Source organism: Lemur catta, chromosome 8 (genome assembly GCF_020740605.2).
Source record: "Lemur catta isolate mLemCat1 chromosome 8, mLemCat1.pri, whole genome shotgun sequence".
NCBI classification, from domain to species: Eukaryota; Metazoa; Chordata; class Mammalia; order Primates; family Lemuridae; genus Lemur; species Lemur catta.
The window spans coordinates 23797492-23822882 of NC_059135.1; the positions used below are offsets into that span (position 1 = coordinate 23797492).

At 41.4% G+C, this 25391-nt stretch overlaps 1 protein-coding gene and 1 non-coding gene across 2 annotated transcripts in view; both read left to right on the forward strand.

Annotated features, from left to right (window-relative positions):
- The first annotated feature begins 13732 nt into the window (after positions 1-13732).
- LOC123644200 lies at positions 13733-13836 on the forward strand. The gene has a single exon (XR_006737026.1). It is a non-coding gene; the product is annotated as a U6 spliceosomal RNA (small nuclear RNA).
- A 2377-nt stretch (positions 13837-16213) lies between these two features.
- ACADL (acyl-CoA dehydrogenase long chain) overlaps positions 16214-25391 on the forward strand; it is a 35043-nt gene continuing 25865 nt past the window's right edge. Inside the window, exons 1-3 of the mRNA XM_045559519.1 lie at positions 16214-16376; positions 21828-21983; positions 25059-25196. Of these exons, the coding sequence (XP_045415475.1) occupies positions 16300-16376; positions 21828-21983; positions 25059-25196 (371 nt within the window). The 5' untranslated portion in view covers positions 16214-16299. The remainder of the gene's footprint in view (positions 16377-21827; positions 21984-25058; positions 25197-25391) is intronic.

The window sequence follows — 25391 nt, forward strand, 5'->3', positions numbered from 1 at the left end:
ATTTGATTAGTCACCACCTCATTTGGGCTGCACATGATAACTTTTAGTTGTGATAATATATCTCTCCCCCAAAGATTGACGGGGATCCCTGGAATGATATAAGGCTGAACTTTTCCTGTGTTTCCCTCTGTATCAGTCCATGTTAGAATTTTAGAACTTTGTTTAGGGTTGGTGGACTGTCCAATACCTTGGAGATGGGTATAGGAGGTCTTAGAAGGCCAGGAGGAAGGCCAGTGTGTGTCTGAGATAACGGTAGCGTCAGCCCCTGTGTCTACCAATCCCTCAAATTTCTTTCCTTCCAAAAAGAGGGTCAATAATGGTCTATCGGGAGTAATTTGTTGGATCCAATAGGCGTCAGAAGAGCCGAAGGCGGAATGAGAGCGAGGATAGGGTGAATTACTACTATTCTGAGTATTTAGAGGTAATATGAGTAGTTGAGCCACTCGTTGACCCCTCTTAATGGGGACTGGACCCGAGGATGAGGATATCAAAATCTTGATTCGTCCCGCATAGTCATTATCTATGACTCCAGGGACAACAGTCAGGCCAGCGAGGGAGGAGCTCCCTCTCCCAAGGATTAGACCAAAAGTTCCCGGGGGCATGGGGCCAAAAACAGTAGTGGGGAGTATTTGCACACCGTGTTCAGGGATTAGTATTGTGTCGGTGGCGGAACAGAGGTCCAGGCCTGCACTTCCAGGGGTGGCTCGTTGGAGGGCGCTAACTCCTGGGCGGGGGAAGCCTGCCTCGGGGGGACGAACCGTACTGCCCCTAGGTTCTGTCCCAGGGATGGGGCCAGGGGCTGGCCCCTCTTGAAGTTTCCCTGCGTCTTGGGGAGAAGGTTCCCATCTATATCAGTTTTAGAATAACAATCAAATGCCCAATGCTTCCCTCTCCTACAGCGAGGACAGATAGAGGAAGGAGGGGGTCGGGGTTGCCTGACATTATTTTGGGAAGTATTTTGAGGTTTTGTTGGACATTCTCGGGAGAAGTGGCCAGGCTGTTTACACGTGAAACAGGTCTTTGTTTGTTGGGGTTTATGGGTGGCAGCGGTGACAAAGGGTTGTAGGGCCGCCCCGATGGCAACACCGATGGAGTGGGAGGTCCCAACTCCTGAACACAATTTGATATAGTCAGCAAGAGAGCCGTTACGGTGTGGGCGAATTGCTTCCTGACAGGCGGGGTTGGCGTTCTCGTAAGCTAGATGTTTAAGAAAAACACTTTCGTTTTCGCCTTCCCCAACCAGTCGTTCTGCTGCATCTGTAAGTTTACTGATAAAGTCACAGTATGGTTCATCTGGGCCCTGGCGGATTTTGGCTAGGGATGTGGTGGCGGACCCCTTAGGCGGGAGACGGCGCCAGGCCTTCAAGCCAGCATTTTGAATTTGGGCTAGTAACCCCGGAGGGAAGGCGGCTTGAATTTCATTAGTCTGGTAAGGGGGTCTTCCTAAAAGTTTGTCTCTGGTCCAGGTCCTAGAAGTTCTATTTTCTGCATTGCGCTGTGCTGTCTCTCGGCAATTTTCAACAAAGTCGGTACGCCAGAGGACAAAATCACCCCCGGAAAGGGTGGCACGAGCTAGCATGAGCCAATCATTGGGTGTTAGCCATCGGTCGCTAAGGCCCTCAAGAAGTGCCAAAGTGTAGGGCGCAGTGGGCCCGTATAAACTGACCGCACTCTTTAGATCTTTAAGATGTTTAAGATTGAGTCTGCGATATTTTTGTCCTGAATTATGGGAAGAGTCACCCTCAGGCTCCTCTGTGTCAGAGGCCTCTTCCGCAGAGGGCGGGTCCTGGGAGTCAGGGTTTTCTTGTTCCTCTCTCTCTTCCTCATTTATGTTGTCTTGATCAGGGGGTCTGGGGGCGCGACTTCATGTAACTGGAAAGGCCAGTAACGGCCGATCGGGAATTTCTTGTTTCTTGGATGATGTACTAGAGTTGTTGAGAAGAAGTGAGCCGAGCTCACTCTCGAGGGCTCTAAGCTCTTTAACTAAGCTAATGTGTTCCCGTTTTTGTCGGAGTGTTTCCCTAAGGGAGGAAATTTGTTGGGTTAGAGAAGAATTTATTTGTGGCGGGGGGTCATTTGGAGGACGTGCCTCGGGCGCAGGGCGTAAAAGGTTTTCAAACAGCGGAAGTGGTTGAGGGAAGTGATAAGGGGGGGGTTGTGGGGAGCGGAGGGTAACGGATGAAGAACTGGCGCAGTAAGCCGCCAGGGGTCCTCCTCATCATGGTAATGAGCTGCCTGGTCGTCTAAGACTTCCTGGTCCTCAGGAGGGAGCTGATCATCGTGAGGAGGGGAGGAAGTGAGGGGAGGGTATAATTTTGGGACCTTTTTGAGAGTTTCTTTGAGGGGTTCAATATTGGAGTTGTTAGGCTCTTCCGGCATACTTATGGTAACCGAGTGGCAAGCCGAGGGGGGGCGAGAGCTGGCTTTAAGAGCCGCTTCGCCCGTCTGGATTATATGTTTAATGTCCGAATCTTGAGAATGAATTTGTAAAATATCATTAATTAAGTTCCAGTAGGAAAAGGTAGACACAGGGACCTTGCTAGGGCCAAAGGTGCGATAATAGTCATTGAGGCAGTCACCAACCCGTCTCCAGCACTTTTGATCAATGGTGCCCTCTTGAGGGAACCAGGGACAGACATCAGCCAGGAAACTAAAAAAACTACGTAAATCTTTCTTTTTAGCCTTAATTCTGCGTGCCTTGAGGGAATCCTTAAGACCATTAAGGAAGAGCTCATGCGAGCTCAATTCTTGTCCCATTATGATCACCTACTCACCGTTCCGATGTCTGCTGGGGCGGCCAATCCAGCGACGATCAACGCGGAGTCTTATCCCGTGGGCTGATGGCTCACGGGCTCCAAGCGAGCTCTCGGGCTCAGGGGGTGCAATCGCGGAGTCTTATCCCGTGGGCTGATGGCTCACGGGCTCCAAGCGAGCTCTTGGGCTCAGGGGGTGCCCGGCCGGGGCGTCTTCCGAGTAGGTGCCAACAGCGCTGTTCCGTGCCTCGGGCCCCACGTTGGGCGCCAGTTTATGTCCCGACCAGCGGGGCATACAACGCAGGGGTGCGAGGAGGACTACCTGCTGCTGGTGAAAGAAAAGAGACAAGAGACACACAAAATGGGGGCAAGACAAGATTCTGATCAAGCCCCAAAATTTTATTGCTGGGTGGCTGCTTATATGCACTGTAACGGGGGAGGGCAGGAATAAGAACACGTGGCAGCTTCTGATAGGAGGAAGGGCGGTGATGTGATATGAGACGAGGGAGTGGGAGGGGTGTTACAGGCTTTGCGCGCGCTTTCTTTGTGCAAGAGGGAGGAAGAAGAAGTATGTAAGCTTAAGATGGCGCTTTGTATAAGATGGCGTTTTGCATAAGGCTAAGCTGGCTCCCAACATGACTTAGCAGATCCTATCTTATTAGACGTATCAGTTGTGGAAAAAGTCATCATGTGGAGTTTATGGCAAGACCCAATGGAGAAATGCACTCAAGATTCCTGAGGTTCTGTAGCAAGGTCATGCTATTTATAGTAGAGAATTACACACCATTTGAAAAATAGCTTATGGCATGCCAATGGACCCTGGTGGAGAGGGAGTGTCTAAACATCAAGTGACCATGCCACACTTACTAGCTATGTGACCTTAAGGGAAATCACTTAGCCTTTCTGTGCCTCAATTTTATCAAGTGTTTCTGCCTTCCATCTGTCACCAGATGTGGTCAAACCCAGATGGCTTGTTATTTTGGCAAAGTGAATATCAAAAATATATTTTCATTATTTTCATTGGTAAAATTAGTGACTTGTTCATTATCTTCTTTTTTTTTTTTTTTTGAGACAGAGTCTTCGCTCTGCCTGGGCTAGAGTGCTGTGGCATCAGCCTAGCTCACAACAACCTCAAGCTCCTGGGCTCAAGCAATCCTACTGCCTCAGTCTCCGGAGTAGCTGGGACTACAGGCATGCGCCACCATGCCTGGCTAATTTTTTTCTATATATGTTTAGTTGGCCAGATAATTTCTTTCTATTTTCAGTAGAGACAGCGTCTCGCTCTTGCTCAGGCTGGTCTTGAACTCCTGACCTCGAGTGATCCTCCCGCCTCAGCCTCCCAGAGTGCTAGGATTACAGGCGTGAGCCGCCACGCCTGGCCTTGTTCATTATCTTAAGCATGAATCAGATCTTACAGGGATAATTAATTAGTGGTATTCAAGATACATGATTAGCTGAAATTTCAGAAATGCTTCCCATACTTGGCACCTCAAGCTTGAGCCTCAAATGGTCCAGTGTTCCTCCATTGGATTTCTGAGACCAACTATAAGAGTAATAGAATCTTGCCTCTTGAATATCATTGAGTCAGCTTCAAGTCATTACAGCACCTAAGAGGACAGAGTGCTGTGTTTTTGTCTTGTATAAACTGTTTTATGTTTGTTTACAAATACATGTTTAATAAATGCCTGTTTAAGTGACAGAATTTGGTCTGAAATTTGCTTCTATTCTGACTTGTCCTCAAAGTGGGGAACTGTACAACCCCATCCATTCCAATCTTTTCAACACTTACTATTATCTGCCAAAAAAATAAGACTCTTAGGAGTTGTGTGTGGCCAAAGAGGTTAAGCTCCATTCACAACACTAGTTACTTTGAGTAAAACACTGTTTGAAATAAGTAAAAGTAATCAATTTCTAGTTTCATAAATCCTAAAATGAGAGGCTATGTTTAGTACTCTCAAATAATACTAATTTTGGATAAGGAGCCAATATTTGCTGCTATTTTATTAAGGGACTTCAGTTGCCAGCAATTTAAATATATTATTTGTGATCAAAGTTTAGTATAATCCATAGCATAAATTATTTTAGCTTTTAAGAGCTAAATAAAATATGAAGATGTTTTAATCCACCCCTTGACTGCATTCTTATTTAAATTCTAGGTCTGGAATCATAAGAATGGGCATGAACTTAATGGAATAATGAGTTCTTGACCATTATCCCCAGGGACCAGGAAAATTGCCCTCTGTAATAGAAAGAAAGTTCAAAGGTACTAAAAAAAAAAAGATAAACCTTATTTTTCCTCACTGAAAATCAATTATTAACTCTAAGGATGGCTTTGGTATAGCTCAAATTTTGCAATAGTGTACTAAGAGAAAGGTGATTTCTTCCACAAATTTATGCATTGTTGGAGCAGATCAAGGCCCGAAGTCTCTCTCTCTTTCTTTCTCTGGCTCTCTCTCATGTTCTTGCTTAATGAGTGAACTTACAAATATTGTTTATGACTTGCAGTATGGATCACAAAGATATTTTGTTAAATACATCACAGGGTAAATACTTTTAAATTGAGAAAATGAGACATTGTTGTTCGACTTTTTGACCATCAATATAGGTAGGTAATGTACTAGGACTTTTTTAGCTACAAAGGTTACATACTGTACCATGGACAATCCTATTTTAGGTGAAAGTTTACAATGTAAATGTTACTTATTGCTATCAGTCTCCAGTTATTAAAAAAAAAGTCACTATCTCCTTCTGAGTGATCAAAGAAAATCCCTGGGATTTCTTGCTGCTGTTTTCTGTCTTGCAGATAGGCCTGGGGGGTGGGTTGAGGGGGCAATATTTACCCTTAATTTGTAGACTCTACCCAGCCTGAGGCAATAGAGCAAGACAAGGCCTGCATTCAGACCTCAGGCAATGGGCCAGAGCTCAGAAAGCTAGCACAATCTTGTGTAGCCAGCAAGGCCGCAGTGCTTTTTCTGGCTTCTGTTAGCTTTGGGGCTGCCCCTCTTCCATAAAGTTTCCCCTGGGAGCCAGGACTTAACTGGCATCACAGCAACAGCTCCCGAGAGACGGTTTTTACTTACCCTTCTCTCTCTGTGCCAGTGCCCAGCACTAAAGTCTCAATTTTTTTTCTCCTTCTTTCTTCAATTGTAAGAACCCTAAAGTGCCTGGGGCCAGGAAGGCCTGGGCTTGGATTTTCAGGCAGAGCTGGGCTGTTTTCTCATCAGTTTTTCACAGAGCAATGAAGTGTCCATCACCCGCTCAACATTCCCAAGCTCCAGCTCCAACCCCAGACCGTATGTTCTGAAAATCCCATTTTGAAAAACAGGCAGTTGAGGGGTAGGAGGTTTTATCTACCCAAGATGTGAGAAGATCAAAACGAAAATGTTTGAAGGATAATAGTGTTTACTACTAGCTGGGTATTTTAAAACATTTCATTTAGCCTCCCCCAAATCCTGTGCGGAATGCCCATTTCACAGTTGAGAAATCTGAGATCTGGGATAAACAACTTGCATAAGGTTCTGCTGATATTAGTTGGCAGGGTAAAAGTATGTCAGGTTTCAGTATGAAACATGGGTTCTTGTCACGCCCATAGCTGGAGAATGACCAGACATGCCAAAGTTAGGCAAGCACAAACATGAAGTTTATTGAGGAGAGAAAGATAGGATTATAGGGCAAGAGCAAGATATAGGTTTACAGAGCATGAAACATAAGCCACAGATGACAACCAGACCCACTGTCGCAGCAAAGGGAGAGCAAAAGGGAAGGGCTCAAAAAAGGGTTTGGTTGTGGTCTGCGTCTTGTTTTATAATGCCCAGATTGGGAGCTCCCTAGTGGCTCAGACATCACCATGGAACCACCTTGATTGGACAGCTGGAAGTTATATTACTAGGCATGCAGGTTGTTCTAGGTCAATTTCTGGACTCTGTGATACCCATGCTGCCTCTCCTGCGGGCTAAAGAGTCCTGGATTCTTTTGCAGCTGGTCCACCAACTTCTGATTGGCAGATTCATGGGGTGTTCCCTCCTACCCCAGGTATGGCAGTTGCTTGATACAAGATTAGGGTGGGACAGGACCACTGTGGAGGCCTGGGGCCCACCCTTGTCCTTCTTCCCAGGTAGGGCAATTGCCCCAAGCCAACAGCACCCACTTTCATCCCTAGGAGACCCAGAATCCCTTGCTATCTACCTGACAGATAGAGCCCATTTACTCTTCTATGGTGTCTTTATTTAACTCTCTCTCTCCCACTCATCCTGTTCGTTATTCTCTCTCCCCCTCTGTTTTTCCCTCTCTGTCCCCCAACTCCCCTTTTAAAGGTCAAAATTCAAAGTAATTCAAATAGTGGGTAATTATCTCATGGATAGACACAAGGTTTATCTCCATTGCACTGTAAGCACCTCATTTATATTCATTTATCTTTGCCTGCTGCTACAGACAAGTTCCCCAGGGTTAAAAAAAACCCTCTGTTGTGAGAGTCCTCATGAATGGAATTAGTGTCCGTATGAAAGAGACCGCAAAGAGATCCATCTCCCCTTTAGCCATGTAAGGTTACAGTGAGAAGACTGCTTCTATGATGAGGTGAGCCTTCACTAGACACTGAGTCTTCCAGCACCTTGATCTTGGACTTCCCAGCTTTAAGAACTGTGAGAAATAAATTTCTGTTGCTTATAAGCCACCCAGTCTGATATTTTGTTAGAGCAGTCTGAACCAACTAAGACAATTATTCAATAAATGGTGCTAGGAAAAATGGTTAGTCATCAGGAAAAAAAAGTATCATTATGCCGAAATGAGTTTCAGAGAGACCAAAAACTTATATATATAAACGAATCTATAAAAATTCCAGTATAAACCATGAGAGAAATTCTCTGTGGTCACAGACTTCAGAATTCTTATCAATTTCCATAAACCACTGCTGATCTTTACCAGTTAATAAAATACCATTACACTCTGTTGTTGGAAATGTGGTACGTTTTATGTGTACCTAGAGTAGGGGAGGAGTCAGCAGGAAGTACGACCTTATGGAGAAAGGGTGATAAATATTTGAATGGTGTAACAGATGCCTCTTTCTCTTGATTGAACGTAAGAATGGATGAGCATGCAGATACATTTGAGAGAGGAGATGAGAAGCTGAAGGAATTCGCAACAGATGGAGAGAAGAACGGGTTTGCTAATTTTAAAAATGAATAAATAAATAAATAATGCTCTTGAATCAAACGTGTAATTCATGGTCCACATGATTTCAGTCCATAAGCTGACACTCAGAAACATTAACTTTTAACTAAAGATGAATTTCACTAAATAGTTTTCCTTTGATTAAGATGCCTATCACCCAGGGAGTACATTCTATAGAAGCAACCCTTCCAGTTTAGTACGGGGCTTTAGCAGATCCATTTAGGTTTCTGTGGAAATTATGTCAAACCTATCTACTCAAAGAAAGCTAAAAAGATTATTAAATTGAGACCAAGTACAGATGCTATGGCAAAAAACTCGTATTCTTTTTTTTTTTTTTTTTTTGAGACAGAGTCTCACTCTGTTGCCCAGGCTAGAGTGAGTGCCGTGGCGTCAGCCTAGCTCACAGCAACCTCAAACTCCTGGGCTCAAGCGATCCTACTGCCTCAGCCTCCCAAGTAGCTGGGACTACAGGCATGTGCCACCATGCTCGGCTAATTTTATATATATATATATATGTTTTTAGCTGTCCGTATAATTTCTTTTCTATTTTTAGTAGAGACGGGGGTCTCGCTCTTGCTCAGGCTGGTCTCGAACTCCTGAGCTCAAACAATCCGCCCACCTTGGCTTCCCAGAGTGCTAGGATTACAGGTGTGAGCCACCGCGCCTGGCCAAAAAACTCATATTCTTGGAGAAATCTTACCATGAAGATTTATCTTACCCTGAATACAGATCAGCTATGCAGACAACTAATTCTTTATTGTGCAAGCAAAGTGGATTAACACTCATCCTTCTGACATTGTTCAGGCCCCATATAACAGCATTATGGATGCTTAGATTTCTTTAGTTTAAAACCATAATCCACTAAAACTTATATAAAACTTCTATATTTTATTAGATCAGTTTTGCTTTGCACCAGAGGACATATATACTTCTAATAAGCTCTGTATAAAATGAATATAAACAACAGAGCAGCCCTAGAATATAAATTTTACACTCCTTTTTCCTTTAGAGCAATGAATTTTGTTTAAAAATGTGTATGATGAATATTTTGATCATATTATGTTATGGGTATGGCCCACAGGGAAGTAATTTAGAAGTAGATCAAAGTTTGAAGGTTGAAGCTTAAACAAATTCATTCTTAATCCTGACAATTAGGTTTCCCGTGAATATCATGTTAGCTAAAGACACTTAAATTGCTTATTTATTTTTTTTAAGAAAATGTTCCAACACATAAGATAACAACAGGTTTTGAAAGCATTGTCTTCTATAAGGAAAAAAATGGAATTTCAGACAAATTTAGAAAAACAAATGCCAGTTTCAGCTTCTCAATGTGCCATCAGGCCATTCTTCAAATCAAATATAAAAATACCATAACAGTTTATAATCACTCTCTTTTTTATACATTTATTAATATAAACAGACAGTAATGACTTGATTTAGAGAAGCTGGCGTTTGCATCAGGTTTGGAAAGGACCGTGTGGACCACGGCATTTACTACAGGTAACAGAGCAAAAGCATAAGCAGTTCCTCTCCTCAAACACCCTCTAGTTGAAGAGGTATTGGGATACACACAAAACAAATTTTAAATGTGCAAGATAGTGTATCTTTATATAATATCAAAAAAGTACTCTGAGAGTCAGAGAGGAAGACTAAACATGATTAAAAGCTGATTTTTCTTTACACTCTGTAATGGGTTAAGGATTTTAATATTTAAATAGGACTAGGGGTAATTTTTTTTTCTTTTAACTTAGATTTTTTTTAATTTATAAAGAATGTAAGTGTATTTCTTACAGTTATGGAGACTAAGAAGTCCAGGGTTGAGGGACTGCATCTGGTGAGGGCCTTCCTGCTGGTGGGGACTCTCGGCAGAGTCCGAGGGGGCACAGGGCATTCCATGGAGAGGGAGCTGAGTGTGCTTGAGTTTTTTTTAAGTAGTTTTTTGTAAAGGATTTGCTCTTTCTTTTTTATACTCCAAAATATAGGTATTTATTTTATGTTGTAATCCTGTCATTCTGCCAACCACTTGACTTCTGAAATATCCTCCCAACAACCCTATGATATAGGTACTGTTATTCTTCATTTACAGGTGAGTAAATGGAGGTTCAGAGAATTTCTGTTATATTCACCAAGTCCGTGACCCTAGTAGTTTCCCGGTTCCAATTAACCTGTGTACAAAGTAGCCTTCAGAAAATTGAGGCATGCCAGAGTAGTATCCAGACATCTGACAGATTTCAACTGAGTCCTGGCCCTTGTCTAACTTTCCTTTGCTTCTACTTTAATTATGGGATAATCTTCTAACTTTGCCGTACTTCTTGGCTCCAAATTCCTGAACTTTCCTGCTGTCTGACATCTGACCCCACGATGCTGCCATATTCGTCTTCATAGCTAAATGACTTTTAAAGCTTCCAAGTATTTGGACAAACCTTCTCTCTCTTCATGGTTGGAAATTGTTTGCCTTCCCTTGAAGAATAAAAGCTATGATGCCCCACAGGTAGAAAAGGCAAAGTCTAACATTCCTAGCAGTTGTTTACACCAGACTAGAACACTTAGCCAGAATTATCACTCAGTTTTAGAAACTGGACAAATGAAACTCTTTTGCACCTTAACCTATTCTGGTATTAGTTTTAAAATTCCCTGGTGTTGATTATGAACTCTGGGTCAAAGAATACCAACAGCAGCATTTTTTTCTTTTTTTTTTTTTTTTTTTAGACAGTTTCGTTCTGTCACCCGGGGCTAGAGTGCCACAGTGTCAGCCTAGCTCACAGCAACCTCAAACTCCCAGACTCAAGCGATCCGAGTCCCGGCTAAGTTTTTCTATTTTTAGTAGAAATGGGGTCTCACTCTTGCTTAGGCTGGTCTTGAACTCCTGGACTCCAGCGATCCTTCCACCTCAACTTCCCAAAGTGCTAGGATTACAGGTGTGAGCCACCACACCGAGCCCATTTTCTTAAATAGTATTGGTAAAGAGGCCTTTAACATTTTCTCCCTTGCTTTCTCTAAAAGGGAAAGAACAAGCTATTGAAGGAAATGAACAGTGTAGAGACATAAAGTTTACAGGTAAAAAAAAAAAAAACCTAAAAAAGCTTACAGGTCATGCGTGGTGGCTCATACCTGCCATCCTAGCACTTTGGGAAGCTGATGTGGGAGGATTGCTCAAGGACAGGAATTAAAAACTAACTTGAGCAACATAGTAATATCTTATCTCTCCAAAAACCACAAAAAGGCGTGCACCAGTAGTCCCAGCTACTTGAAAGGCTGAGGCAGGAGGATCGCTTCAGCCTAGAAGTTTGCGGTTGCAGTGAGCTATTATGATGCCACTGCATTCTAGACAGGGGCAACAGAGTAGACCCTGTCTCAAAAAAATAAATAAATAAAATAAAATAAGTTTACATTAGTAACCCTTGCTCACTCTGAGGTTTGGCTCCAACACAAGGACTATCTAAACTGTACATTAAATAGATTATTGAACACTACCTATGAAAAAAAGAATTAATAATTAAAAAAATTTTTTAAATTAATTGTCCAATAAAGAGTGTAGGGCCCAGTGCAGCGGCTCACACCTGTAATCTGAGCATTCTGCAGGGCCAAGGTGGGCGGATTGTTTGAGCTCAAGAGTTCCAGACCAGCCTGAGCAAGAGTGAGACTCCATTTCTACTAAAAAAATAGAAAGAAATTAGCTGGACAACTAAAAATATATAGAAAAAATTAGCCGGGCATGGTGGCGCATGCCTGTAGTCCCAGCTACTCAGGAGGCTGAGGCAGGAGGATCACTTACGCCCAGGAGTTTGAGGTTGCTGTGAGCTAGGCTGATGCCACGGCACTCACTCTAGCCCGGGCAACAGAGTGAGACTCTGTCTCAAAATAAAATAAAATAAAATAAAATAAAATGAGTTTAGCTTAAATCATTGGAAACTAGAAGGAGCAGCTACCACAACCCGTCTCTAATGAATGATGGCTAACTATAACACATTCTCTGCGTTTCATTTGTTTCCCTGGCAACTAAGGCCAAGCATGGCCTCTCCTTTGACTAAGGGTAAGGAAACACAGTGATGATGTTACTAAGTACTGGACTTCTACACCCAGACTGGATGCTTTACATATTTTTTCTTGTTTTAGCTTCACAACAACGCTGTGAGGTAGATACTATTAATATCTCCATTTTATAAATAAGGAAACAGATGTGGAGAGATTAAGGAAATCCAACAGAAGTGTCCAACCTTGATCTAGGTCTGTCAAATGCTATAGCTCATAAATGCCATAAAAATAAAGTGGAGAAAAGAAACAAATCTAGAAGGCCACCCAAAGTGTCAACTCCCTGCTCTGAACTGTTCCCTTACTCCATTTATAACACTCTGTCTTATATTTTAAATCATCTTACATCATTCTTATTTTCATAACTGTATTTTAAGCTCTTTGAAAGCAGCAATTTTATCATGTACAACAATGTACTCTCATATTTAGGAGGAACACAATAAGTATTTATTTAATAAGAGAATGAAGGAATAAATTCATACATTTTGCTCTCCTACCACATCAAATCTAAATTCCTTGGTTTGATATTCAATAATAATAAAAATACTGGCTAACCATAATTGAATAGTTGCAATGTGGCAAACTCCTGTGCCACACCCTTTACAAGCACCTATGCTCTTAATCCTCACAACGACAATAGACAATTGGTAAGAAGCAAGAGTCAAACCCAGATCATCTCATACCTAAATCTGTACACTAAACCCAGTACCACCCTGCCTCCCAGGGATTACATATCTACTGAACCTGATTTCCCACTTCTTCCCCAAAAGTTCTTCCCAACAGTTACATCCGGTTAAACTGGTTTCCTCATCATCCTTCCTCTCTCCCTTCCGTCCTATCTTCTTCATGTACGCCTCTCCTAATTTTGTTCCACCCTCTTCTAGTGTCCTGATTTTTATTTCTGCTAATTCTAAAGGTCCAAGTTCAGGTACATCCACTGGCTGATTACTCTGACCCTCGTTGACGTATCAGTTAATAAAAGCATGCCTTGTAGAACTCTCTTGTAAAAGATGTGGCATATCTCTGCAAGGGATGTATAAATGCCTCTCAGTAAGTGTTCATGAAATCCTAGGTGATTTGCCTAAATTATCTGGGTAGTTTGTTTAAACTTTCAATTCATTTTAGCACAGCTAATTCTGCATTGAGAAACATATTTGTTCTTATTTCACAAAAGGAAACATAGTGGTGTTACTGGCGAGTGGTTGTCCTCTCCTCTTGGAGTTCGGAGACAAAGAATTGAAAGCAAAGCAGCAAAGCAAAGTGAAAGAAGTTTATTTAGAAGGTACACTTCCAGCCATGGAGGAGAACTGCCAAGAAAGATTAGCAAGCTCCAGAAGGGCGGGTAGGAGCAGGCACACATCCCAGTGGACAGTGGCACTTTGTATCCTCGGGGCATTGGTTCCAGGACCCCTTGAATACCACAATCCATGAATGGTCAAGTCCCTTGTGTTAAATGGCATGATATTTACATATAACCTACACACATGCTCCTATATACTTTAAATCATCTCTAGATTATCTATAATATCTAACATAATGTAAATACTAGGTAAATAGTTATACTACATTGTTTTTTATTTATTTTTATAGCATTACTTTTGATTGGGTTTATTTATTTATTTATTTATTGAAATATTTTCAATCCAAGGTTGGTTGAATCCTCAGATGCAGAACCTGCAGATTCAGTGGGCTAACTGTACTTCCTTTGAAATTAGAAGAATTGGGGTTTCTTACATTACTGTATTTCCTAAGGATACTGGCAGCAATTCCTAAAGTCTGTGCTTGCTTTGGCAGCACATATAAAATTGGAATGATACAGAGAAGATTAGTATGGCTCCTGCGTAAGGATGACGTGCAAATTCGAGAAGTGTTCCAGAAAAAAAAAGAAAAAAAAAATTTCCTAAAGTCCCTGGAAAAGTCTTTCCTGTGTCATCTACATGGGCATGCCTGACCTTACAGTCTAGAAACACAGCAACCAACATAACTTGATTTGAGGAGTATCACAAAGGCCCGCATGTCCCAAATAGCTCCTCTACAGTTCCACCTCAGTACCATTTTACTTGATCAGAAATATCACTGTTAGAGCCAATTATTTGAATGAGAAAAAAATAATTTTTGTCTAATTGATTACAAAGGTGATTGTTAAAAGTGACCATGACCTGAAAGAGTAGAGGTTTGTGAGTATGTTAAGTGGAGGACAGTAAAAACAGTTAATATTTTCTGAGTGTTATGTGCCAACCCCTACACTGTGCACCTTACATGAAACATCTCGTCAATCATTTCACATGCTTTAGTGTGTAGAAGTCACCTGTGAGACTTGTTAACTACCCAGAATACTGTAACTCATCATCAAATATTCTGATTCAACAAGTGCTGTTGCTGATAGCAATTCTCAACAACCATACTAAGGCACACTGAAGTGTTTTGATTATTATCCTCATTTTTCACAGGCTCGGCAAGACCATGCAGGAGAAGGGTTCTGTGGTATAATATGAAATATATTTGGTCTTTGTCCCTGGTTCCTGTCAGAGTTCCTAAAAATTTTGGAAGTTCCTGAGTGATAGGAGTATCTTTAGTTACCCATAACTAGCCCCTGTCATAACACCTGAGTTTATGCTAACGCAGTGACTTAAGCTGGGGCCCCTACATAGACCCAGATGGGGCTTGTGCCAGAAAAGCAAGTGATCAGAGGAGTAGAATGTTGGAACTTTTAGTCCCACTTACCAACCTCCAGGACAAGTGAAGGGTGGTTGAGTCGAGATTAAGCTCTATAAAAACAAGGAGCTTTGATGAGCTTTCAGGTTGCTGAACATATGGAAGTGTTGGGAGGGTGGTGGGCCAGAGAGGAATGGAAGCTTCACAGCCCCACCCCCAATACCCTGCCCTATGCATCTCTTCCATCTGGCTGCTCCTGAGTTATAGCCTTTATAATAAACCCATAAACTTAAGTAAAGTGTTTGCCTGAGTTCTATGAGCCATCCTACAAATTATGAAGCACATGGAGGCGGATTTTGGGAACTCCAATATATAGCTGATTGGTCAAAAGTACAGTTCACAATCTGGGACTTGCCATTGGCTTCTGGAGTGGGGGCAGTCTTATGGGATTGAGCCCTACTTGCTCAATCTGTGGACCCTGACCCTATCTGCAGGTAGATAGCATGAGAATTGAATTGAATTATTGGATACCCAGTGTCTGTTGTAAAATTACTTGGTATGTGCAGGAAAAACCCCTGTACATTGGGGTGATTGGAAGTGACGTGGAGTGTGTTGAGTACCAGCACAGAGAAAAAACTTTTTGTCTTTTCCTTCACAGGTCCCTTATTGCCCCACACTGGTGGGTTACTTGATCAGCTAATTATCACCTTGTGTTTGGTCCCATGAAGCTAATACACAGATGTAGAGGTAGGGATGGCAGGCTGGCAGGTCCAGCATTCTAGCAAGACTGGTGGAGTTCTGTGTTCCCTCTGTCAAGTAAAAATGTTCACATTCTTCTAATTGTTTATAATTAAAACTTTCTAAAACTTTTTATTTATGCCCTACCTTGAGTTAGTTGTCAGTTGTTGATTTCTAATACAAAATGTCTCTTTTTCACTTTCACCATGTCAGGCCCATGGTAGCTGTCCTTGACTGTTAGAATGGCCTTAATATTCTGCTTAACCTCCGCAGAAATCCAGTCTGCACTTTCTTTAGAGTCCAAAAGCCTTCAGATATTTTCTATTACAAAAAAAGAATTGCGAATCTCAAGAGGTCAGACTTCCTTGAAATGAAATGGACATTATCAAACAGTTGATGACCTGAGTAAAACGGAAATGGCAAGATATGAATTCAAGGAAAACTACATTGCGTTTTTTATTTGCATATTAAATATATTTTAAATTTTTTCAGGAAGTAGCCCCTACATTTTTCAAGAACAAATGATAACAGCACAATTTTTTGAATACAGTATTTATATAGTTGTCTATGTGACATAAACCAATTTCCAGTGTTACAAAATAAACTTCACGTCAATTTTTGTGGTTATGTATTTGGGAGCCTTTGGGGGACTCCATAGCTCAACTGCTTAGATAAATAATGCTGCAGGGAAAGTCAGCAGTTTCTCTTTTAGAATCCTAAGACTGATAAAGCTCTCGAGGGGCGTGTTGCACGGGCGACACTCCGCCCGCGGAGCCGCCCAGGCCGCGGGCCCGGCAGGGCGCGCACGGGGCGACACGGCCGCCGGGCGGGCTGCGGGGTGGCACGCCCCCCGCCGGCAGTCCGCCCACCCGGGCCCCGCCCCAAGACGCAGAGGAACTGAGGCATCCAGCCACCGCGTCCGTCGTCCCCGCCGCCTCTAGTAGCTGCTGCCATGGTCTCCCGCCTCCTCCGCGGGTCCCTGCGCCTCCTGGGCAGCCGCTGTGCGCCGCGCCCGCCGCCCGCCGCGAGGTGAGTGCCCGCCGGGCCTGCCGTCCGCCCGGGGAGGGGCGACACCCGCCGTCTTGGGGGACTTGGAGCGGGGGTCGCCCCACTCTCAGGCCCAGAGCTAGTGCTCAGCCTTGTCCCCCGGCTTCCAGAACCTGGGTGTGACTGGCTTCTTGGTGGAGGAGCAGGGGTGTCGGCCGTGCAGCTCCCAGAACTGACAACCCCACCATGCAGAGAAAGATTCGGTCAAACGCTCTCTCCGGGGCCCCGGTCCAGCCCGCCTGGCTCAGTGGCCTGCAGGGTGGGACCCGGGAACGGCGTTTTGCAGAGTTCCCGCAAGTTGCGGGGTGGGGACTTGGTCACCTCCTGGGCGCAGCTGCCAGAGCTGGGACTGCGACCTTTGGCCCAGTAAACTGTGATAGTTGGTAGCCGCTGCGGTTTAGACAGGCTGCCTGATGGTGACCTTGAGAATTGGACTCTCACGCGGCGCGGACCAGAAGTGTCCGAGACAAGTAATCCGGGATAGAAATGACTTGGTGAGGGAATTAACTGGCAAGGAAATTAGATTTATTAACAGATCCTTTAGCTAAATGCGGAGGAGTGAAGTCTTAAATGGCTCGGTGACTATTAAGATGGTGTTTACAATAAGATTAAGTTTCAGATACCGAATAAAGCATAAAATCCATTCATTGAGTAAACAAACTGGAAGAACCGAGAATTCATTATTTAATAACGGTAAAAGGACCAGTAAATTAGCTAATTACACCAGCGTTGTAAAGTACTGAAAGATGCTGTAAGAGCTGTGAGAGGGAATGTCTACCCTTCCTGGGGGGGGGGGGGGTTGTGAAGGCTTCACCAAGAAGGTGTGTTTTCTTTAGGATACACGTATTTTAACAAATTCTTCCCTGGGACATCATATGACAGTAATCCTCAAACTTTTTGATAACAGGACTCCTTTATGCTATTAAAGTTAGGGGACTCCAAAGATCTTTTGTTTATGTAGGTTATATCTATCTATATCAATAGCAATAGGTGTTTTACAAAACTGAGATATTTTACAAATATTTAGTTCATTAAAAGTAACAGTAATAGGCCAGGCATGGTGGCTCACGCCTGTAACCCTAGCACTCTGGGAGGTTGAGGTGGGAGTATTGCTTGAGGTCGGCAGTTCGAGACCAGCCTGAACAAGAGCAAGACCCCTGTCTCTACCAAAAATAGAAAAAATTAGCTGGGTGTGTTGGTGTGGGCCTGTAGTCCCAGCTACTGGGGAGGCTGAGGCAAGAGGATCACTTGAGCCCAGGAGTTTGAGGTTGCTGTGAGCTATGATGATGCCACTGCATTCTGCCCTGGCCACAGAGCAAGACTCTGTCTCAAAATAAATAAATAAATAAACAAATAAAAGTAACAATAATAAGCCCATTACATGTCAACATAAATAACATTTTTATGAAAAATAACTTTTCCTCAACAAACGGAAAAAAGTGAAAAGAATTACATTGTTTTACATTTTTGCAGATCCCTTAATGTCTGCCTTAATAGAAGTTATTTTGGTTGAAGTATGGGAAGAAAATCTACCGTCATATTGAGAATATTGGAAAAGGGAAAACCTAAGGGCTCCTCTGAATGGGCCAGGGGCTGTAGTTTTATTAGAACAGGCTTCTTGAACTTTAATATATTAACATATATGGATTACTTAGGGATCTTGTTACTAGTACAGATTCTGATTCAGTAGGTCTGGGATGAGGCCTGAGATTGTATGTTTATAACCAGCTACCTAGGTGTCCTGGAAGGTGCTGGTGGAGATTGTTTCCCTTTTAAAATGTAAATGAGGCTTTAAAAAAATTACAGCCTAGCCAGTAAGATTGGTAGCAGTTTTATTGCCTTAGGGGAAAAAAGCCAATTTTTTTTCAGTACAGTTTTCTTGTCTTTAGACTAAGAAATAGATGTTCAACAAATTTGCTGCCAAGTGTTTTGATTTTCTTCCCACTGCATATTCTCTCTTAAACACCTTTGACTGACCTGAAAGTCTTAATTCTTTTGGAATTTCTTTTGCTTTCCTGTGTCTTAGTGTATTTTACTTAGAAATATTGCAAAGATTTCCCTAACACAATATGGGCTATAACGTTTTAAGATCTGTGCAGACTTAAATGAAAATTCTGACTCTATTTTTTACTCACCATGTTGACAAATGATTCAGTGTCCTAGAGCCTCAGGTTCCTAGTCTCAGCATGTTTCTTCCTGAGGAAAAATCTCAAGTATGGAAAATCTATGTGGAAAAATATGTGCTTTGTAGTTTTGTTTCTACTAGCAAGAATTTGGAGCCAATCATTTCTTTCTTTCTTTCTTTTTTTTTTTTGAGACAAAGTCTCACTCTGTTGCCAGAGCTAGAGTGCTGTGGCGTCAGCCTAGCTCACAGCAACCTCAAACTCCCGGGCTCAAGCGATCCTTCTGCCTCAGCCTCCCCAGTAGCTGGGACTACAGGCATGTGCCACTATGCCCAGCTAATTTTTTCTATATATATTTTTAGTTGTCCAGCTAATTTCTTTCCATTTTTTTTTTTAGTAGAGACGGGGTCTCGCTCTTGCTCAGGCTGGTCTCGAACTCCTGACCTTGAGCTATCCTCCCGCCTCGGCCTTCCAGAGTGCTAGGATTACAGGTGTGAGCCACCACGCCCGGCCCAATCATTTCAATTATAAAGTTAAAGTAGATTTTAGTTTATTGGCTGCAACATGACAGTGATCTGCATGCCCCCCTGTGTGTCCTGGTCCCTGGTTATCTCTGACCTCTCACCTACTACTCTTATCACTCAATCCACCCCATCCACACTTGGTCTTCTTGCTCTTTCCATTACACATTGGACACTGTCCAGACTTGCAGACTTTGCTCTAGTTCTTTTGTCCTAATTTGTTTGTATTCTAGAAATGTGCTTGGTTCCCTCTGTGACCTTCAAGGGTTTGCTCAGATCTCATCTTTCTAGTTTAACCTACCCTGACTGCACTATTTCATACTGAAACCTCTGTCCCTACCTCTCCCCAGACACACACTCCTGATCCCTTCTCTACTTCTATTTTTTCGTATTAGTTATCACCTCTTAAGGTATTATGTTATTGGCTTATTTACTGTGTTTATCATTTATTATCATTCAGTCTCCCCTTGCTAGAGTGTAAGTTTGAAGGCAGGGATCTTTGCCCTCATTTTAGTCCTTTGTTCGTTATTGTATTCCAAGTTACTAGATAGAACAATGTTTGGCACAGAATAGGTACTCGGTATTTGTTAACTAAATGAATGGATAAGCCATTAAAATGATTTTGGATAACAGTACAGTAATCAGAAAAATGCTTATGAAAACAAAAAGCAGACCAACTATAAAAACTGTATTAAATGTTCACAGCTAAAGGTTATCATTTAAAAGGCATCTCAGGGCTGGCATTAGCTCAGCGGTTCTTTCACCAGTGCTTTGGTAATCTCTAAAAGGCATCTCAGGTTATATTAACAAATAAAGCTCAATTAAAAGTTGCATATAAAAGGTAAGCCTAGGGCAAAATGACAATAAACCTGGAGCAGCTCTGGCTGCCATAACAAAATAACCATAGACTGGGTTGCTTAAAGATGCAGTCACCAAGCCCCTGGCCATGGACCAGTACCAGGGTCTGTGGCCTGTTAGGAACCGGGTTGCACAGCAGGAGGTGTAAAGTGAGCAAGCCAGCAAAGCTTCATCTGTATTTACAACCACTCCCCATGGCTCGTATCACCACCAGAGCTCCACCTCATGTCACATCAGTGGTGGCATTAGATTCTCATAGGAGCACTAACCCTACTGTAAACTGCGCATGTCGGGGATCTAGGTTGTGGTCTCCTAATGGGAATCTAATGCCTGACGATCTGAGGTGGAACTAAGGTAATGATGCTAGTGCTGGGGAGTGGCTGCAAATACAGATTATCATTAGAAGAGAGATTTGACTGCACAGTAAGTGTAATGCACTTGAATCATTCTGAAACCTTCCCACCCTGATCTGTAGTAAAAATGTCTTCCATGAAACCGGTCCCTGGTGGGGAAAAAGGTCGGGGACTGCTGACTTAAAACAACAGAAATTTATTTCTCAGAGTTCTAGAGGCTGGGAAGTCCAATATCAAGGTGCCAGCTGATTCAGTTCCTGGGGAGGGTTCTCTTCCGGGCCTGCAGACTGCTGCCTTCTTGCTGTGTCTTCAAATGATCTTTGGGCATGAATGTAGGGGTTGGCGGGGAGAACAGAAGGGGGAAGAGAAAGAGAAAGACTGAGAGACTAACATGTCTTCTCATAAAACCACCAATCCTATCAGATTAAGACCCCACCCTTCTGACCTCATTTAACCTTAACTCCTAAACTCTATCTTTAAATTCAATGACATTAGGGGTTAGGGTTTCAATGTATGAATTTTTTTTTTCTTCTAAAATCCCAAACCAGGGAAGAATCAATGTATGAATTTTAAGGGGACATGATTCAGTCCATAGCATTAAGCAAAGATAAATAAATAAAACTAGAACCAAATAACCCATTTTAGGGGGAAAAAAATTGAAATGTTTAGTTAAAAGCTATGGGGAAAAAATCCTTTAAGTCTACTTTGATTAATTACATGAAATAGGTCTTTTCTGGACAAAGACTAAAAAAGAAAAGAAAAAAAGTGGGGTCCAAATAAGGAAGAGAGAAACTGAAATCAGAATTTAATGCAAAACAGAAAAATATCTGTTGGCAATATTTTAATATATGATAAAAAGAGTTTAAGATGTGAGCTTGAAAATGTACAAAGTAGTACATAGATTTTCAAAATTCCTTTCAGGGGTAGCTCAGGGGGAAAAAAACTCTGAAGACCATTGGACTAAAGGAACTACAGAGCAGTCTCATATTGAGCTTGGTGTGCATGGGAGTGGGTCTTGAATAATCCCACGGGAATCCTTACAGAGGTTGGTGGGTATTTTGGTTTGCACCCAGACTGGCTCTGTAATGTATTGATAACATCCATCAATGCAGTGTACATCTTATGTACTTGCCATTTGAAATTGTATGATTCTGGATAAAATACTAATTTTGGAGAGCTTGTATTATTTTAAACATTGTACATTACATGAAAATTTATCAGTATTATTCTGTTGTACTATTTGAATTTTACATAATTTAAGCAATGTATCCTGTAACACTGTTTCCCCTCAACTCAGTCCTGTGGTTAGTTCCAGGTATTGCCCTCTTTATGGATTTGGAGGTGGAGACTGAGTTGAATAATGATAAACTACTTCTTAATACCAGCTAGGCAAGGTAGATCCTGTCAAAGGTGATGTTGCTCAAATATGAACTCAAGTTTGTCATATTTCAAATTCTTTCTACTTCCTCTAAAATGTCTCTGGAAAAAAAAATTAGGCTTCCATGCTGTTCAGTGGCATTAATTTTAGTATGAAGAGTAACAATACACTTAATTTACTTAATGCATATGTTTTTTAAGATGTTCTCATTCTGGAGCGGAAGAACGACTAGAAACTCCTTCTGCTAAAAAATTAACAGATATAGGAATTAGGAGAATCTTTTCTTCAGAGCATGACATTTTCCGGGAAAGCGTAAGGAAGTTTTTTCAAGAAGAAGTGATTCCTCATCACTCAGAGTAAGTGGCACATTTTCCTTTAATGTAACATACACTAGGAGTGCAATAGGACCATTTCCTACAAGGTTGTATGTTGTACAGAAAAAAATACTATGTTCCCTGCTTTATTGACATTTTTATTGCTCTTCACCATAATACTGTAAGATCTCAGGATTCTTATGTTAGTTCAGAGCTTTCTAAATGAATTTTAAGATGTACGATACAAAAACAAGAAAATTTAAAAATTTGCAACTTAATCTAAGAGTAGTATTTTTGAAAACTATGGTTAAGTGGCAAAAAAATACTAGTCAGCTTCATGGTCTTTCTTTTTCTGCTTCATGAATTGATTAACATATGGAAAAGCTCAAAAGGCTGACATAACACAAATTTTGACAGGCAATTGGCTACCTCTAAGAATTTTTACTACTGGATATTTCTTGATTAACTACTGTTTATTGAACCCAAATCTGTCATTTGCTTTATTATTATTATTTTATTTCTGGGATTGCTTCCAAAAAATGTCACTTCTATTAGAGTAAGATTTTGCTGTTTCCAAAATTTATTCAGTGCAAATACAGTTGCTCTTTGACTTGGGATGGGGTTACATCCTGCTAAAACCATCCTAAGTTGAAAATAGTGTAAGCTGAAAATGCATTATTATTCTGTTAACACTGTTTTATGTTATCATTTTAAAAAACACAAAAATTCTCAGCACTGTTACTTTGTTAGAACCAGAAATTAAAAGATTAGTAAAAATAGAGAAAATGTTCAGGAACATCATAAGTTTGTGAGGTTTGATATACCTAACCTACTGAACATCACAGCTTAGCTTAGCCTACCTTAAATGTGCTTAGAACACTTACATTAGACTACAGCTGGGCAAAATCATCTAACACAAAGCCTGTTTTGTAATAAAGTATTAAATATCTCTTGTAATTTATTAAATACTGTACTGAAAGTGAAAAACAAAAAGGCCCTAAGAGTCCTAGTAGTATGATTTCTATTGAATGCGTATCACTTTCACACCATTGTAAGTCAAAAAGTTGATAAATCAAACCATCACAAATCAGGGATCGTCTGTACTTTACAACATTTAGAATCGTTTTTAAATATTATTTTAAAACAGCTTCCTTTAGGTTTTTACTAATACTTTCTTGAAGAATGACCAAAATTAGCTAAACTCAGAAGCTGTAACTAGTTTTTGGTGAAAAGCAACTATCTCCTAAAGACAAGAGAGACATGGTATACTTTTCTCTTGGAGAATCTCTTTTATTTTTTTCACTGCTTTTAAATTTTGTTCCATGGCTGGGCATGGTGGCTCACACGTGTAATCCTAGTACTTTGGAAGGCCGAGGCAGGAGGATTGCTTAAGGCCAGGAATTTGAGACCAGCCTGAGTAGGAGCAAGACCTCATCTCTACAAAAAAGTACAAAAATTAGCCAGGTGTGGTGTCGAATGCCTGTAGTCCCAGCTGCTTGGGAGGCTGAGGCAGGAGGATTGCTTGAGCCCAGTAGCTGGAGGTTGCGGTGAGCTATGATGATGCCACTGCACTTGGGCAACAGAGTGAGACCCTGTCTTGAAAACCAATTTTTTTTGTTTGTTTGTTTCAGAAAAAATTGGTAAGAAGAGCTGAAAGTAAAAATAATAAAAGTTGACAAATTTGGGGTCAATAATAAAAATATTTCGAAAGCTACTTGAAACAACAACTATATTAAAACACATGTATAATCATTCTTTTTTAAAAATCTCTTATGGTGTCTATATCTACTTTCAATCAGTATTTTAAAATACTTCATATCTTACTACCTATATCTACCACTTAAAAAAATTCTCAGATTTTTTTTCTTTGTGGGGGAGGTATTTATTTTAATTATTGAGTTGTAAGAATTCTTTATATATCCTAGACAGTCCCTTATCAGATATATGATTTGAAAATATTTTCCTCCATTCCATGGGTTGCCTTTTTTTTTTTTAAGAGACAGGGTCTCAGTCTTTTGAGGCTGGAGTGCAGTGGCCTGATGAATCATAGCTCACTGCAGCCTTGACCATGCCTGGCTAATTTATTTTATTTTATTTTATTTTTATTTATTTATTTATTTTTTTGAGACAGAGTCTCACTTTGTTGCCCGGGCTAGAGTAAGTGGCATGGCATCAGCCTAGCTCACAGCAACCTCAAACTCCTGGGCTTAAGCGATCCTTCTGCCTCAGCCTCCCGAGTAGCTGGGACTACAGGCATGTGCCACCATGCCTGGCTAATTTTTTCTACATATATTTTTAGTTGTCCAGATAATTTTTGTTTCTATTTTTAGTAGAGACGGGGTCTCATTCAGGCTGGTCTTGAACTCCTGACCTCGAGCGATCCACCTGCCTCGGCCTCCCAGAGTGCTAGGATTACAGGCGTGAGCCACCGCGCCCGGCCTATTTTTATTTTTTTAGAGATGTGGTCTCACTGTTGCCCAGGCTGGTCTCAAACTGCTGGCCTCAAACAATCCTCCCACCTTAGCCTCCCAAAGTGCTGGAATTACAGGCATGAGCCACTGTGCCTGGCTTTCCAGTCTCATTTTTAAAGGATAAAAGCTGATATTACCCAAACATCTAATGTTTTCAGAAATTCCTTTGACAGAGCTATGCTGCAAGGTGCTTCTGCTCTCCTGTTGTTCCCATTTAAACTGTAATGAATGAGGTTGCCTACTTTGTCAGCTTTGATATGCTTGTCCCATAAATTCAGCACTTTAAGCAAATATGCTGAGGAGAATTGCCTTTACAAAGGACAAGTTGCATTAATTCCCATACATGACACAACTTAGCTTGCACCCTTAGAGCACCGGCTTAGCAAAACTACATCAGTGATTACCAGTGGGTATAATTTTCAAGTCTAATAAATAGTCAAGGTTGAGAGGAAGAAGTGGCAGATATAAAGAAGTAAAGAAGAGAAAAGAAGTGTAAAAAAGTCAGGTGCAATTAAAAGTGTACGGCCAGTGTCAACAGTTACCTTACATTGAGAGGACATTTTTGCACAAAACCGTTCATAAATTCAAAGTTGTGGCCATTTAAACAATACAAAAATATTGACTTTAAAATATTTGTCATTTGCAGATGGGAGAAAGCTGGAGAAGTGAGTAGGGAGCTTTGGGAAAAAGCCGGAAAACAAGGACTGCTTGGTGTCAATATTGCAGAACATCATGGTGGTATTGGTGGGGACTTGTACTCTGCAGCTATTGTTTGGGAGGAGCAGTAAGTATGGAGACATTTGAGGTTGAGTCTTGTTTTGTAAGCATACTGCTCACCTTTCTGAGATGATTAAAAAAGAAATGATTTCTAATCTTGTTGGACAACTGAAAATTCAGTGTAAAATAGAAGAGATTATAATAAAAATAGTTGCTGTGTTAGGAGAATACAATTGTAGGTGATTTCTATTTTAAAATATTT